Here is an 18,116-nt window from a genome sequence, read left to right on the forward strand (position 1 = left end):
AGTAAGTCATGGAAATGTACAAGTGACATACATATATATATATATATATATATAGATAAATTTTCTGGATTCCGGTAAATCTATAAAAAAATAAATTTCACATAAAACATTTGTGTGTCGATTTAAAAGTCGGTCATTATTATTATTATTATTATTATTATTATTATTATTTTAATTTATCATTCTAGATTTATGAAATTTTCTAAAATTTTTTTTATGCATGTATATATAATACTTTTTTTTATATACGATTTTCAGAACATACAAAAATTATTGTCTCATACCATGATCGCATTGCGCGGACAGCGTCCCGGGACTCTGAGATTCCTTCACGATGGGCACATATATCATCATGATGCCCGATATGAACCCGATGAAGAGGAATATGTGTGTTCCTTAAGGACGTCAATATTTCAATGTCAAGCAACCGCAACGGTAGATGACAACGCCGATGTACAAGTGTTCGGTACTCATTTTTCATGCACCACGGTTTACAGCCCAGGAATTGAGAAGACAGCAGATGATTTTGGAGTTGAAGAGACGAGCTATGCGCAGCAATGCGCCACCAAATGAAATTTTTAATGCAGTTTCCCGAGAGTAAGTACTCTCTTAAAATGAACCAGTGAAATTTCACTGATTCTCCAGTGAAATCCACTGGTTCAACCAATAAAATTCACTGATTCAACCAGTGGACTAAGATGATCGCTTGGCTCACTGGTTGATCAACCAGTGATACACGCCGGTTTACTACATAAATATAAACAAAATAGGTTAGATTAATTTTATTGTTTATAAACGTTTATTTAAAAACAAAGTGAACTAAAAAAGTCTGAATAACAATTATATTTAATTAAAAATTATTTAGTAATAAAATAAATAATATTTCGCAGTAATTCTCAGCCAGTAACATATATAGTGGCGGGTGCATAGCTCGTATTAATATTAATTATAATAAAACTCATTTTATCCATCAGGTTTGATGATATTGCCGACATATTCAATCCTGCGGCTGGTCGGATGATGATAATTCGTGAACGGCGACTTCACCGCCCACCAATGCCTGCAACTGTCAATCATGTGGGACCAATGCTTGATCGCTATTTACCTGCGGTAGAAATTTATCGTGGTGAAGTCCAAGGAACAGACGGAAGTTTAGCATTTATATTCGGATCTCAACAAATGATGGAGCGTTTAAATAACGTCGCGGAGTTGTTTATCGATGGAACATTTAGGGTAAATTATTCAAGCATTTTATTTATATAATTAAATAGCAAAAGTATTCGATATTTTATTTTTTATTATTTTTGATTTAACATATATTTATTACGGTGTTTAAAGGAAAAACAAGTTTATTTTTCTTTTTGTTTTTATGGTATCCAAAAACGCGGGAAATTTTTTTTTTTTTTTTAGAATTTTCTAGCTCACAAACCAATCAACTGATTTTTATAAACGATAATTATTTTTGTAGGAAATTGAATGCTTTACAAAAGAAGTCTTCAATATTTTTTTGATAAATCCAGCTGTTTAAAAGTTATTTGAGTTTGAAGTGAAATTAACTATAAATTTATTTCTTATTTATCTTTTATACCTTACTTTCAATTTTTGGATACTATAAAAAAAATTTTTTTTTTTTTTGTTTGGAGCACCCCAATGTTTATATAAATACACCATTTTTTCAGGCTGTTCCAAACCAACCACGGTTCTGTCAGTTGTTAATCATTCACTGTCGGCGATTAGACGTGGTAATTAATTTTTTTTTTTTGTTTTACGCGTTCTTGAGTAAAGATATGACTGTCACAGTTAAATGTTAATTTCTTATATATTCTTGCGCTGGTACTTTTGTATCGATTTCGAATCCTTTCGATCACGCTTCCTTACCTGTGAGGGGTCACTTTTGCCTTTGCACCACTTTCATATTTTATTTGGATGCTACTTAATTACTAAATTTGATATAATTTATTTATTTTATTTAAATTAAATTTTATTTACTCTTTTAGGGACTTCCTGCCTTATTTATTCTTTGTGAGAGAAGAACTACTGCTATGTATGAAGCGATTTGGCGCTTTATAATTGATAGAGCACCTAACATCCGTAACAGCCTTCAATTCGTTTCTGGGGATTTTGAAAGGGCATCTATCCGAGCAATCCGCAATGAAATGCCGTGGACGATCTTTCGGGGTTGCTGGTTTCACTTTACTCGAGTAATTATCGCAATAATTTTTTACTGTCTATATATATATTAAATTTAATAATCATAATTAACTATGAGTGGGAATGTATTAGACATGAGACAAATTTAAAATCATAAATAAATAGAGTAAATAATAGAAAAAAAAAATATTAAAAAAAAATTCACTTATAGATTTTTAAATTTTTTAAAGGCGCATTTTTTTCAAATTTTATTTATCAATTATTAACTCTATTTATTAATTATATTTTAAATTTGTCTGATGTCTGCTACATTCACACCCATTAATTAAATACCAATAATTAAAAAAAAAGGAAAATATTAATATTAGTTATTAACTACGGTATTTTCTATTGCAGGCTGTAACCAGGAGATGGCGGCGACTCCGTTTAAATCGTGCTCCACAAATTATTTTGCACCTGACTTGGGTACTACCCTTGGTTCCTGCAAATTTATTTAGACAGGGCTTTGAAGAAATTAGACGTCAAGCTAATCTTGCCAGAGAAGATTTTCCTCGAGTAAATTTTTTCATAAGTTACCTTGAGACATTCTGGCTACCACTGGCTGACCGAGTATCTACTCGTCATTCAGTCATCCGCACAAATAATGTTGCGGAAGCGTTCAACCGCCAGCTGATTCCAAGATTAGGAGGTGGTAACCTGGACTTATTTTTATTTATTGGTACGTATATTAGAAAAATTTCAATTCTCTTAAATTTATATACTGTCTCTTTAAGAGTTTAGTAGAGAGTCGCAGCTTTTCTACTGCGATTCGTTATTTTTTACTCTCCTATATCACATGCGCTAAAATTATTACCCCAATATATTAATTAACTCATCAATTCAAGGCCATTCTCAGATAGTGCCCTCACTTTTCAAAAATTTTCAATGACTTTTAACTGTCATAAGTGTATTAAATGTTTATCAATTAATTTAAAAAAAAATTAAAACATTAATTGAAAAAAGGACAACTTATAAGTGATTTTGCCAGGGTATAGATTTAAAAAAAAAAAGTTATTTACACTTGATATCAATTGGGAGTGAGCAAAATTTGTTAAATCTTCATGTCAATTTTATAATTCGAGTGTTTAAATTTTGTTGGCTAAAATTAATTCAACAAATTTTGTTTAACCCCCAATTGATATCAATTATAAATAATTTTTTGAAAATTCTATACCTCAACGAAATTACGACTACGTCGTCCTTTTTTTAATTAAGGTTTTGATTTTTTTTTAATTAATTAATAAAATTTTAATACGGTTATGACAGTTAAAAGTCATAGTATATTTTTAAAAAGTGGGGGGGGGCACTGTCTGAGAATGTTCTTAACTCAAAAAATTGTTTTTTTTTGTTTTTCCCAGAAAGATTAGCCGTTATTATCAGAGATGAAGAGTTGAGGTGGCGGCGTTTAGATCAAGGGCACGATCTTGGTGCAGAACGTCGTGCTTATCAATCACATGTTGATAGCAGGATAATAAATTTTCAACGTGCGCTAGACAATGAAAGGTTTAAATTATTATGATTATTATGATTATTGTTATCATTATTATTAGTATTATTACTATTATTAGTACACTGTAAAAAGAGCGGTGTTAAAAATGGACTTATTTTAACTCCGCCCGGTGTTAAAATTAAATTACACCGGTGTAGGAGGAGTAATTCACCGGGGTTAAAAATACCGGTATTAAATCGGGGTAGCCGGTGTAAAAGCGGAGTAAAATCGGTGTAAAAGCGGAGTAATACCGGTGTAAAAGCAGGGTAAACTGCGTCCGCTTGGAGTATTAACTTTAAAGATTATAAAACACAAAAAATGTCAGTTCTCTATGAAAATTAATAAAAAATATCATTTATTAACAAGTATAGTGATCGAATAAGTAAAAATATTCACAAAATAAAATATTTTAACACCGGTAAAGAATATCTACACCGGCGGCGGCGTTATTTTAACACCGGTCTAGAATATTTACACCGGTGGCGGCGTTATTTTCACACCGCTTTCGGGGGTAAATTTAACACCAATAATTTTAACACCTACACCGCTTGGACTTACCCCGGTGATTTTTTACAGTGTATTGTTATTATTATTATTATTATTATTATTATTATTATTATTATTATTATTATTATTATTATTATTATTTTTGTTATAGGATTACAGTTGTTGAATTCCTACATTCCATAATGTTACAAAGAGTGGAAGTCGCAATTATGGACGCAAATATTCGGCTTAATGGTAAATAATTATCAATTTTCGGATTATTTTTATAAAAATAAATAAATGTATAAACAATATAAACATATATGTGCATTTTATGGCTAATATAGATGAGAATTTCGACTCTGAAGATGAAATGCCTCGCCTGCAGGATTTGGAGGACCCCATAAACGCTGCCATTATTCCAGAAAATCCATTACCTCCAGCACGGAATCCCCGACGACGCTTCCGAAGACAAGGTGTTGGTGCTAATGGGCAAAATATGAATCAAGTTCAAGGAGGAGCTGCTGGACACGACGTTCCGCAAAATGTTCGCCAGCCACGTGGGAGACCACGCAATCAAAATGCAGTCCCAGATCCTATTATTCCCATCGTCATCGATATCCATCAGGAAGGTAACAAAGTCTTTGATTTACGCGGGTTTCATATTTGCTATAAAGTAAAAGACCTAGCATTTGATTAGGGAACTATGGTACTTGATCACTTCCTGTATTTGTACTCTCTTAAAATGAACCAATGAAATTTCACTGATTCTCCAGTGGAATCCACTGATTCATTTTAAGAGAGTATATCTAAATTCAGTAAATTTGATTGAATACAGGTATACCAATTTAGAGTAGTCAGTTACTGAGTCGCTTACCGTACTTTCTGAAATTCATTGAAATAAATAATATTTATTATGTTAATTTTTTTTTCAACAGAAATTGAAGAATTACCAGCTGAAGTACTCGATGATGCAGGTGGAATAGAACCTGTGGATGGTCCTCGTGGAATCTATGAACAGATTGAAATAATCAACTTCGATGGCGATGAAGTTGCTGAAGAAGATGATATGACTTGTGTCATTTGTCTCATTAATCGTCCGAAGATGGCTGTCGTCCCGTGTAATCACATTTGCCTATGTCTTCGCTGTAACTTTGGTCGGGAATTACAGGATGCTGAGAATTTGATGAGAAATCAATTTTATCGACCTGTGTGTCCTTTATGTCGAGGCCCATTCAGATCAGCAAGACAAACGTAATATATTAAAACAATAAAATAAATATAAATTTGGTTTTTACATCGTTTTATAGAAGCATTAGTTTTTAAGAGTATTCTCTGACAGTACCCCCCACTTTTACAAATATGCAATGACTTTTAATTCTCACAACCGTAATAAAATTTAATTAATTCATTAAAAAAAAAAATTAAAACATCAATCGAAATAAGGATAACTTAAAAGTAATTTCGCCGAGATATAGAATTTGAAAAAAATTACTTACAGTTGATATTAATTATAGGAGTTGAACGAAATTTGTTAAATAAATTTTCGTTTAACTCTCAATTGATATCAACTGTAAATAATTTGTTTTTAATTCTATATCTCGGAAAAATTACGATACGTTGTCCTTTTTTCAATTGCAGTTTCAATTTATTTTTTTAAATTCATTAATTAAATTTAGATACGCTTTGACAGTTGAAAATCATTGCAAATTTTTAAAAAGTGAGGGGTATTTTCTGAGAATGGCCTGAATTAATGTTGCGACATAAACTGTAGACAGTTTAAAAAATGATCGGAGAGGAGTGTAAACGAAAAAAAAAACTAAATAATTTTTATTGTTTCGTTAATTTTTTAATATTTTAATATATTTATAAAATTTGAACTTTAAAATAACTAATTAGTGGTAAGAATTAAAAAAAAAAAAATTATTTTTATTCAATACTTGTACTCTGCAAATAGCATGAAAATTTAAAAAAATTGACTTATTAATAAGCTGTATGTTTAATTGTTTGTAAACAATTTTTGTTTTTTATTATTTAGGGCATATACGTAATACTTTTAAATAATTGTGAAAAATAATATGTACTTCAGTTCTTTTAATAACTAAGGGAATTATAAAACTATGTATCTCCACTTTTAAAATAAGACTAATGATTTTTGATTGTCATAAAAGTATTAGAAATTTTTTTTTTATTTATTTATTTTTCTTTAAGAACTACTTTTAGATCTTAAGTCGTAAGGGTTGCAAGAAAAATAAATAAATGAAGAAAATTTTAATACGATTCTGACGGTTTATGATCATTAGATATTGTGGAAAATTGAGGGATACTCTATTTAAATTTCTTCATGCTTCATTACTTACAAAAAAAATAAATTTTATCAAATTCATTTAAAATTCAGAAATTTTTTTTTTCACTTTTTTTAGGGGGTACCCGATTTTAGCCGCAAAAATAAAAAATTATTGTTTTCAACGGCAACAAAAAATTTTTTCTATTTACTTTGATTATCATTTAAAAAAAAAAAAATATTTGGCGTCTTTGAGTCACAAGGAGGAAAAGGTAAGTTTTATTTCATAATAGTAATTATAAAGTAATTAAGTAATAGATTAAGTTTATTAATTATTTATGTCAGTGATATTGAGTGAATGAAATTAAAAAAATTGTTTTTATTGGCAGAAGTATAAAGTAGAACGTAGTTTTGCTACAAAAGATCACACTGCCAGTATTGGGACAGTATCATCTAGGAAAAATTATTTGGCATCAGGAGCTGCTGATGATTGTATAAATCTTTATGATATGAAAAGTCGTACGGAATTTGGAAAATTGATTGTCCATCACAACGGTAATTAATCAATCAATTTATTTACGAGTGTGATTAGCGCACGTACTTTCGATGGTTTTTTTTTAATACTTGTTTATTGGTCTTGCATTTTTTGGTGTGGCTGGCCCACGAATTTTTTGTTTCAAAGGTTTTTGGACACTGATTGCATGCAAAAACTCTAAAAATCTCTTGGAGTCGTGGTAGTGGTATTGGTAATTCTGGAAAAAAAAAAATTTTTTTCAATTTTAAATTTTATTATTGTTATATTAATTATTTTATACACTTATCATCCTCCACCGACACGAAACAATCACAAAAGACAACAATCACAAAAGACAACTATTATTTATTTAATTATATTTATTTATTTAGATGCGGCTGAGGCAGCCGTTCGGCACACGCGTGGGTCGGGCGATCACCGAAGTTAAGTAGCATTGAGCATGGCCACTACTTGGCTGGGTGACCGTTTAGCCACGCGTTGGGTTTGAACGAAGGTCTCTGATCGTTAGGCGCGGGATGAAGATCCAGTGATCGGTAAAATGGGAATTTTATCGATCACTGGAGCTTCACCCAAACCGAAACTGTACTGGCTAGGTTTTCTCTGTGGTTTCCCTACGCCACTACACCTTCATTGCACAAGGAAGGTTGTAGGGCATCACCGTAATGATGCAGTGCAGTATATTTAGATACAATTATTAGTGATAGTAACTAAATTAATTGTCAAAATATTCAAAATAATTTTGCATTCTTCCAACATAATAAGTCTGCTAATTTGGTCAGTCAAAGTAAGGGTCAGTTTTTCATATCGGGTTTGAATTACAAACGAGTTGCGTTATGAATCAGTCGACATATTTCTATAGAAGACATTACCCTCCATGACTACGAAAATGATCATGTACACACATACGCTTATAAAGTAGGGGAAGTTGAGTACGGCGGTTGACTTCTAAGCAGAAGTGGGGGTACATTCTTAGATTTATGTTCCCCTACACCCCCGTAAGCAGGTTTATAACGCAACTAGACTGTAATATTACCAGTATATATATACCAGCAATAATAATTTGTACCCAGTTTCAAAAACTGGCCCTAATAATAATTTTTTAGCGGGCCATTGGTACTGGGGGTAATTGTGCTGAGGCAGATGTGAATCTGGATCCGCGTACCAGCCTGAAACAAAAATCATTATCATTAGTAATTATTAATGTTAATTAATGACAGTAATTTAGACAATCCTATGTAAATAAACTTATTTATAATTAATTAGTACAGATTATTTAATGATATATAACAGTCGAGTTTATAAACCTGAAATAAATATTAAATATTTATTAGTCGTAAAATTTAACGCGTATTATTAATTAAGTTAATAATTATAAATTTTATTTAAAATACATAAAACAAATGTCAACATTTATTTTTAAAATTATTTTTAAGAATTTTATTGCACCATTTTTTTTTGTATATTAATCATTACTCTCTTGAGGTTGCCCTTAAAGTTTGACTTATAAGAGCAGAGGGTACATTAAAAATTCGGTGGTTTTCCGCAGGCCATTTTTTTATGGAGGTGCAGACTCGAGGCCCATCTAAACTCTATTCCGCACAACTCAGCATTAAATAACCACTGTGGTTCATTTTACTCCACAATATAGTAGAATATATTTTATTCGTAATGTATTAATTAAATATCTGTTAGTTAACGATCATTAGTTTTTATGATATTGAAAACGTTATAAAAAATATAAAAATTAATCTTAGATACTTCGGACTTACGATATATCAAATTAAAATGATATAAAAATGAATTTATTACTGAATAACTTAAAATAATAAGGACTTAAATTTCAAAAGCCTACTTTTTATCTATACCTGATAAGGATAATTTTAAAAATATATTTGTAATTAATAAATTTTCGTATAAGCATAAACTTAGAATAATTAAGTATTAATTTTAATTAATAGAAAATATAAAAAACATCGTTTTAAAAGTTATAGTTCTAATAAATAACAAATACTCAATAGGCAATGATTTGAAAAATTGCATTAAAATCATGATTCACTGATAAGAGCATAGAAATAAAATTTAATAGAAGTTGTAGGTGAGGTAAGCAAGAGGAAGAATGACAGGTAATACAAAACAAATTTTTTTGTATTATATTTGTTATATATATATTTTTTTTAAATTATATAAATTATAATTTCACGCCTCGATTTTTAATTATATATATAAATATTTTTAATTATATATATTATTATTTATAATGTTTTATAATATTATTTATAATAATAAATACAATGACACAAGTTGAGGATACCCACAGAATGGAGTAAAAAAGTTGTAGGTGCCGCTGTTATTTTCTTCTTTCGATCATTTTACCACACATTGGAGTAGATTGTACAAGTAATCTGGTATTGTATACTCCAAAAATAGTAACAGATACCAATTCATATAAAATTGTGTGGTTCCCAAAACCACAAAATAAGTATTTTATACTACATTGAGTAGTTGTGGAAACTACAAAGTTTTACTACATTACAGTAGTAAGCAGAACTCCTATAGTAGTAAAATATCACGCACACTGTGGCTTATGTTACTACAGTTGTCATTGCGACGACCACAAAGTGTAGTAAAATTTTTACTAGTTTGGTGTGGTAAATTCTACTCCAGCATTTTTTCCCGTGCACACACACTCTCTTTAAAAAACCGTCCACCGGACGTTAAACCTTTAACCTTAATAAACCTTGATAAAAAACCGTCCACCGGACGTTAAACCTTATTTTTCTTAATTACTAATTTTAAAAAACCGTCCACCGGACGTTAACCCGCATATTCTTAATTCTAATGTCCACCGGACATATCTTAAACCTAACTTATATTTTGTCCACCGGACTTACATCACAAACACAATTTCTTTTAATTAACATTACTTGACTCTACTTTCATTTTGAACTTTTAATATCATCACAATCTTTTTCACCCAAAATTTTATGACTCTAATTTCCAATATAAAATTTCCACATTAACTCATTCCGATTACAATTTACCACTCCCTTAGTTTTCAATTAACTCACTGATTTTACACATATTAATTAATTAATTTGTTGTTTAAATTAAGTATTAATTAATTAATTTTCCCTTATAATTTTCCACTGATAATTTTCCCACTAGTTAATTTGCCACTATTTTTATACATTAATTTACTTCACAATAAAATAATCCGTTTCTTTCCATTTTACTCAATAACAATTTATCAAAATTCTAGCGTCCTTTTTATGACTTCATTTTATTTGGATATTTTAATTAATTAACTTAAAATTAATTTGTAATTAAATCACGACTAGAATTACGTTATGACTTGACTAGTAATTCGGCCATTGAGTTGGCGTTACTCGGGTCCTGAATTTTACTGACGGATTCGATTAAATTAAAGTTTATTTATGAATTAATTCAGCCACTGGAATAAATTCCGGCCTCAATTAGTTTATTAACGTTATCGAATAATTTATTTATTTATTTTTTTTTTTGTATAAAAAATTGGACTTAATATTTTTTTTTTATTTGACTCAAACTGTTGATAATAAAAAATTGAAAAATGATACGGACATGGACGAAATTTATTTAAAAGCTCATATTTAGTAAATAAATTTTTTATATTAATTTATATGAGTGCGAATGTAGCATACATCAGACAATTCATAAATTTTAAATAAATAAATAATGAAACTTAAAAAAATGCGCGAACTAATTTTTCATTTATCTAAACACGCATTAGTTAATTTTATTCTATTTACATTTTGTTTATTTATTCAAATATTTTAAAAATTGCCACTTGTCAGTTACATTTACACTCATTAATTTCTTTTTAATATTTGAGAAAAAAAGGCATTTTTTTGCTAGAGTTAAAGATAACGAAAGCATTGATGAATTCCTGCAAAGCAAAAAGTCATATATTATTAAATAAAATTTTTTAAATAGCAAAGCGAGATGAGACAATTATTATAATCGACCATAAGTAATTATTTCAATAGTAAATTTTTAAAAAATAAACCGCCATCTTATAAAATACGAAATATTATCACTAAATTAAAGCTGAAAATAAAATTATAAATTTATCAATTGTTTTATTCAAATAAAAGTCAATGAAATTTTTTTGCAAAAATAAATATGTAGTTTTAGAAACAATACCCTTTTGCTCCATTCTCCTTCGGTGAAGATAAATTGTCTTTGCTGCGAAAATCACAAAAATAACACTTATTTATATTTTATTTTTGAAACCGCACAATAATTTGTTTTTTTTTTTATTTTTAATTCACTTTTATCACATCCAATATGACATCAAACAAAATCTTTAGACAGGTAAGTAACATTATCACTGATTTGTTATCATTATCACATTCATTAAATCTTGTCCTTTTCCAATCACTAGAATGTTTTTTGTTCTCTTTTATCTGCAACAAAAAAATTAAACAAATTTGTTAGTAAAATTATATATATAAATATGAAGAATACGCGCCAATTTTTAAAAATAAAATTATCAGATAAAGAAAAATTTTGATATTTTTAAATAAATAAATTAAGTATTTATTTAAAAAATAAAAAATTTTAATGCATGGGAATTAAAAATTTTGGCGCTCATATTTTTAAAATTGATTTTTTTTTTATTAACACATTAAATCTTTACGATCCTGAAGTAAAAGGACAATTAAAAATTTTTGGATTTTTTTTCACCAAATCAATTACAAAAAAACAAGAAACTAAAAATGTGCACATGAAGAAAATTTAAAAAACTGCAGGTGCAATTTTTTAAAATGTTTTTTTTTTTATGGTTTATCGTCTAAAAAAAAATCCAAAAATTATTAATGATTGTGAATGTAGCAGACACCAGACAAATTTAAAATTATGAATAAATAGAGTAAATAATTTTTTAAAAAATATTTATAAAAAATGCACTTATGAATATTCAAATTTTTTAAATTTCATTTTAATTATTATTTACTTTATTTATTAATCATTTTAAATTTGTCTGATGTCTGCTACATTCACACTCATAAATTATTAGACGTCTGCTAACTTCAGTATCATAAATTTTTCAGAAATCTGCGACTTTCTATTTCATCTAATTTTTAAATATATATGTATTATGAAAATCACGTTTTTCTCCATAATCACAGGGAAAAAAAAATAAAATATATATACCCGCCAATATATATAAAATATGTAGAAATTTTAAATTTAATGAGTGTAAATGTAGCAGACATCAGACAAATTTCAAATTATAAATAAATAGAGTAAATAATTAATGCAATAATTTTTTAAAAAATGCGCATTTAAAAAATTTTAAAATTAATAAATGTACTTTTTCAAAATATTATTTTTTAATTATTTACTCTATTTATTTATAATTTTAAATTTGTCTGATGTCTACTACATTCACACTCATTAAATTTAACTAAAGTCTGCATTAAAAAATCATGATCCTGAAGTTAGCAGACAATTGACAATTTTCGGATTTTTTTTTAAACAAATCAAATATAAAAAAAAAAATAAAAATGTGCACAAGTAGAAAATTAAAAAAACTATATGTGCAATTTTTTCAAATATTTTTTTTTTTATAATTTAACATTTTTAAAAAAATCCGAAAATTATTAAAAGTCGGCTAATTTCAGTATTTTAAAAAAATAAACTCAAAATCATTTTTAAATAAATTATTCCATATGAAAAAAAAAAAAATTCCAAAACCTAACCTCCAATTTCCATTTTACTAAAATTTAACAATTCAAGTCTCGATAAAAAATAATATTAATTTTTAAAAAAAATAAATAATAAAAAAATAAAAATTTTATAAATGTTTGTATTTTATATCAAATTAAATTTTTTTTAATTTGACGATAAAAATTTGAAAAAATCAATTTTTCATAATTTTGGGCTGGTCCATTTTGCCCCAGGTGTCATGCGTGGGCTGAAAATGCGCAAATATATCGGATTTATAGTAATTAGACGAAAAAAAAAAAATTTTTTTTTATGGAATTTTGGGGGTACCCCGTTTTGCCCACCCTACTCCCTTTTGCCCCTCCCTTCCCTACGAACATTTACTTGGGATAAAAAATCTCAAACATTGGTCAAAAAGTCTGGAATATGAAGCGGTCAAGGCAAATTACCAACAATGGTATCACCAGAAAAATATCGAGCTAGATTTATAGCTGCTATGCACAGATATTTTTTCCTGTACTAAACAGATGGATTGGGCTAGGTCGTGGTGTCGAGGTAATAATTTTAATAATGAACTTGCAGTATAATTTGCATATAATAATTAGTATTAATTATACAATACTCTTGTTTTTATGCTAATGTCATTGTGATTTTTTGCAGTATATTTACGTACTCATACATATAATCTATATGTATATATATATATATTATAATTTATACTAAATTAATAAAATTATTGATAATTTGGTAATTTTGGATTCTAAATTTTTAAACTTTAACATAAACCGTAACCCTTTTGAGCTTGAAAAGCTCATAAGAAAAGAGAAACAAAGGTATTTTCGAGCTCGAAAATGTATTTATACTAATGTTTTCGAGCTCCTAGAGCTCGAAAACAGCGGGAAGTTTGGGGGCTGGCCTGCAGAGCCAACCGATGCTCAGATTTTTTTTTTCTGTTTTTTCCCCATAATTATATACATATGTAATATTTAAAATAATCGTTAAATAAACAACGTAATTATAGAGAGATATATTAAAATCTATAGATAGCCGGAAAATATATTAAGTTCTCTGAGAATTGAGAATAATAAGTATTGTTTTTGTATAGATTTTTTAATGTCATTTACAACGAATTTATTTACATGACAGAATAATCAATTGTAACAATAGAGTTTAACTTTAACTGGTAATAATAAAAATAATAGTAAATAAAGTAAACAAAACATTAAATGATACTGAAGGTAGGATATTTAACCACGTGTCGTAATACTTTACGAGGTGGGACCTATATATTAATTAATATTTATAATGATAATCGATTAACAATCAATGATAATAATTAATAATAATAATAATAATAATAGCTTTATTATCATCATCAACAACGGTTGAGTTTTGTTTGGAGACAAAAAAACTATGAAGCTTTCGTGCAAGCATACCTGAGCAAAATAATTCAAATAAGTGTATTATTATTATCATGATAATAATTCATCTTTGAATAATAATAATTTTAAAAATCAGTAATATTTATAACAGGCAGTTATTTGAATCTCTATTACTCGCAATTACAGCTCACGCTCTTCGATTAAGCTTTGATAAAAAATGATAATTATATTGCATATTCATAATTACATTATTAGTCTATAAGAAGTATCGTCCAGCTCATTTTTCATCATCTTTTTTCCTACGACTAAAATAATAATAAAAAAAAAAAAAAAGTTGCTAATTGTACGTGGAAGTAAATTATTTTATCTTTATTATCAATTACAGTGGAGTCGCGTTGTAAGTCCGCCGACTTATATTTCTTGGAAGACATTCCCCCTCTATGCTACGAAAATAATCATGTACACACTCACACGCTTGTAAAGTAGGGGAAGTGTGAGTTACGGCGTTCAACCGCTGAGCAGAAGTGGGGGTACAGGAATTCTTAGAATTATATTCCCCTACACCCCTGTAGGCGCACTTATAACGCGATTCGACAGTAGTTATTATTATTATTATGATTAATATTATAAAATCAGTGAATAACGTTGAAACAATAACGATTTTTTTCTTTCAGGACTTAGTTCGGCCGAACACGTCCACAGTAAAAAAACTAAACAAGGTTTCTTTAAAACATTGAAGTAAATAAACTGTGTTTTTTAAACAATAAACCAATCAATAGATCGAATAGACTAATTCATATTTTTGTAGGGAATTACCGTGTAAAATGACTCAGTAAAAAATAAAAAATGATTTAGTAAAATTTATTTATTTAAAATTTTACTATAATTTAAATTTTGCCGCCACTTATTTAAATTTATAAAAATCTTCAGCCGGTAATTAATTGATTAATTATTATAACTACATGTTCAACGATCTCTTTCAAAATTATCGTAAAGTCAATTCTTTGACCGCTAGGGCCACTTAAATCAATTAAAATTTTTTTTTTAACTTGTAATTATTATTAATTACTTCAAGTGATTATATCTTGTGAACTAAATACTTTAGGGTGTTTTTAAAAGAGACAAAAATTGTAGGAAATTAAATTTCCTTTTTGCAACGAGCACCCATGACATCAATTTTTTTTCAATAGTTCCTGAAATATTGGAAAGTAAAAAAAATATTCAAAATTAAATTTTGAGTGAAAAAAAAAAAGTAAATTTTCCATAAGGATGTTTTTAAATTTTCTAAAGAGAAGAATAAATTTTTTATTAAAAAAAAAATACTTACCCTGTTGCGAGCTATTGAAACCAATGGACGAGCACTCATCGTTAATATTTTTCATACAGCTAATTTTTCGCGCTTTTTCCAAATAGAAAGCCGCTTCATTGAGACAATCTTGCAACGTAGAGCAAACGCCTTCACCCCCATCATCACTGGGAAAAGAAACCTGGCTTAGAGATGAGCAAAGAGTTACAGGTGAGCTCGAAATCTTTTGCGGTGATGACTGTTGGCTATAATTTAGAGGACTCTAAAAATAAATTAATTAAATAATTTTAATTATCAAAAAAATATATCCTATTTTAAAATTATTCTTTAATAATTTCACCTCCTCCTTGATATTTGATTGGCTTTCCCGCTTAGATATTTCCGGCACTGTACGACACCGCGTAAAAGAAGATTCCAGAAAACTATTATAACTAATCTTACTCTCGCTCATTAATTCAAAATTACTTTCCTCTAAATTAATTTTAACATCTCGCAACTCATCAACTATCGCATCAATTTCTTGGCCGCCATCTTGTCTCTCAACGTCACCATCTTTATCACCCTTGCCACAATTATTTATCAAAAGAATGAACTGCTCCAGCACATCTCTAATAAAAACACTTGAATCGTTATCCAATTGCGGCAGCAAATTACTTCCAGACTCAATAAATTTATCGTCATTAATACTCGTTGAGCTGCCGCTTAAAAATTTACCGGTACCGCTGATGTTCCACATTGACGCATTGGTATCTTCTTGCGGACATATGCAATTTGAAATTTTCAATTCCAAATCTGCTTTGAAATCGGAATGATCACATTCTATTGTGACGCGTAAATTACGTTCATTATTTTTAAACTCACTTTTTATTTTATCAAATTTTTTTAATTGGAACCCGATCGATTGCAACAAACAAATTAATGACGTCGTGTCTATATTTGATTCCCGGTTTTGATTACTCACGAAATTATCATTATTGTTGTTATTACTTTTTCTAATGACGATAAACTAAATAATTGGATGACCCAATCAATAAATTTACTTCTTATTAGACTATTGCCCATTTTCTGTATACGCGTCCATTTTATCGAGATTCTAAATCACAACTGATCTACAAATTCAATTTTTCCTTTTCTTTCACTACACAATTTTATTTTAGTATTTTATGAGTATTTGTATATGTAAATATATATATATATATATATATGTGTGTACATATATATATATATATATATATATATATATATATATATATATATATATATATATATATGTATGTGTACATATATATATATTTAATGTAAACAAGTAATTAGGGATTAGGGATTACGAGAATTTTTTTTTTTATTTTATGTAGAAAAATATTTTAAACTAGAATTGTATTTTACTGCGCAAGTCTATCGCAGATGATTATTTCTGTATGCATTTTTATAGTCACAGTAAAATCACTTAAATCGCAAAGCTTTGTCGCATTCATGATTTAAATGATTTCTCAAATTTATTTAAAAGGATTTTTTTTTTGGTATCAAATCAACTTGTATTAGAAATCATTGGTAAATTATTTATATTAAATAAATATAAATATAATAATAATAATATTTATAATTATAATTTCAGATTATATACGAACATTTACTTGGGATAAAAAACCTCAAACATTGGTTAAAAAGTCTGGAATATTAAGCGGTCAAGGCAAACTACCAACAATGGTATCACCAGAAAAATATCGAGCTAGATTTATAGCTGCTATGCACAGAGCTCGAAAACAGCGGGAAGTTTGGGGGCTGGCCTGCAGAGCCAACCGATGCGCAGATTTTTTTTTTTTCTGTCTTTTCCCCATAATTATATACATATGTAATATTTAAAATAATCGTTAAATAAAAAACGTAATTATAGAGAGATATATTAAAATCTATAGATAGCCGGAAAATATATTAAGTTCTCTGAGAATTGAGAATAATAAGTATTGTTTTTGTATAGATTTTTTAATGTCATTTACAACGAATTTATTTACATGACAGAATAATCAATTGTAACAATAGAGTTTAACTTTAACTGGTAATAATAAAAATAGTAGTAAATAAAGTAAACAAAACATTAAATGATACTGAAGGTAAGATATTTAACCACGTGTCGTAATACTTTACGAGGTGGGACCTAAACATTAATTAATATTTATAATGATAATCGATTAACAATCAATGATAATAATTAATAATAATAATAATAATAGCTTTATTATCATCATCAACAACGGTTGAGTTTTGTTTGGAGACAAAAAAACTATGAAGCTTTCGTGCAAGCATACCTGAGCAAAATAATTCAAATAAGTGTATTATTATTATCATGATAATAATTCACCTTTGAATAATAATAATTTTAAAAATCAGTAATATTTATAACAGGCAGTTATTTGAATCTCTATTACTCGCAATTACAGCTCACGCTCTTCGATTAAACTTTGATAAAAAATGATAATTATATTGCATATTCATAATTACATTATTAGTCTATAAGAAGTATCGTCCAGCTCATTTTTCATCATCTTTTTTCCTACGACTAAAATAATAATAAAAAAAAAAAAAAAGTTGCTAATTGTACGTGGAAGTAAATTATTTTATCTTTATTATCAATTACCGTGGAGTCGCGTTATAAGTCCGCCGACTTATATTTCTTGGAAGACATTCCCCCTCTGTGCTACGAAAATAATCATGTACACACTCACACGCTTGTAAAGTAG

At 28.1% G+C, this 18,116-nt stretch overlaps 3 protein-coding genes across 6 annotated transcripts; 2 read left to right on the forward strand and 1 right to left on the reverse strand.

Moving 5' to 3' along the window:
* The first annotated feature begins 439 nt into the window (after positions 1-439).
* Positions 440-1,263, forward strand: LOC130670580 (uncharacterized). The gene is made up of 2 exons (XM_057473995.1): positions 440-597; positions 975-1,263. Exons 1-2 carry the CDS (start codon positions 440-442, stop codon positions 1,261-1,263), a joined length of 447 nt encoding a protein of 148 aa, XP_057329978.1.
* An 817-nt stretch (positions 1,264-2,080) lies between these two features.
* LOC130670128 (uncharacterized) lies at positions 2,081-6,208 on the forward strand. Its single transcript, XM_057473339.1, has 6 exons — positions 2,081-2,201; positions 2,548-2,869; positions 3,549-3,693; positions 4,338-4,420; positions 4,513-4,797; positions 5,104-6,208. The coding sequence occupies exons 1-6, from the start codon at positions 2,157-2,159 to the stop codon at positions 5,421-5,423; spliced, it is 1,200 nt and encodes a 399-aa protein (XP_057329322.1). The 5' UTR covers positions 2,081-2,156; the 3' UTR covers positions 5,424-6,208.
* Positions 6,190-16,524, reverse strand: LOC130670129 (uncharacterized). Of its 4 annotated transcripts, none has more exons than XM_057473342.1 (5): positions 15,719-16,524; positions 15,400-15,640; positions 11,167-11,429; positions 8,032-8,150; positions 6,190-7,201 (listed from the first exon to the last, which is right to left on the reverse strand). In XM_057473342.1, the coding sequence occupies exons 1-3, from the start codon at positions 16,112-16,114 to the stop codon at positions 11,404-11,406; spliced, it is 663 nt and encodes a 220-aa protein (XP_057329325.1). In that variant the 5' UTR covers positions 16,115-16,524; the 3' UTR covers positions 6,190-7,201; positions 8,032-8,150; positions 11,167-11,403. The 4 variants fall into 4 exon arrangements, with proteins under 4 accessions (XP_057329325.1, XP_057329324.1, XP_057329326.1 ...); XM_057473341.1 differs by having other exon boundaries at positions 8,018-8,150; XM_057473343.1 differs by lacking the exon at positions 8,032-8,150 and having other exon boundaries at positions 6,191-7,201.
* Between the last annotated feature and the right edge of the window lie 1,592 nt (positions 16,525-18,116).

This window comes from Microplitis mediator, chromosome 6 (assembly GCF_029852145.1).
Source record: "Microplitis mediator isolate UGA2020A chromosome 6, iyMicMedi2.1, whole genome shotgun sequence".
NCBI lineage: Eukaryota > Metazoa > Arthropoda > Insecta > Hymenoptera > Braconidae > Microplitis > Microplitis mediator.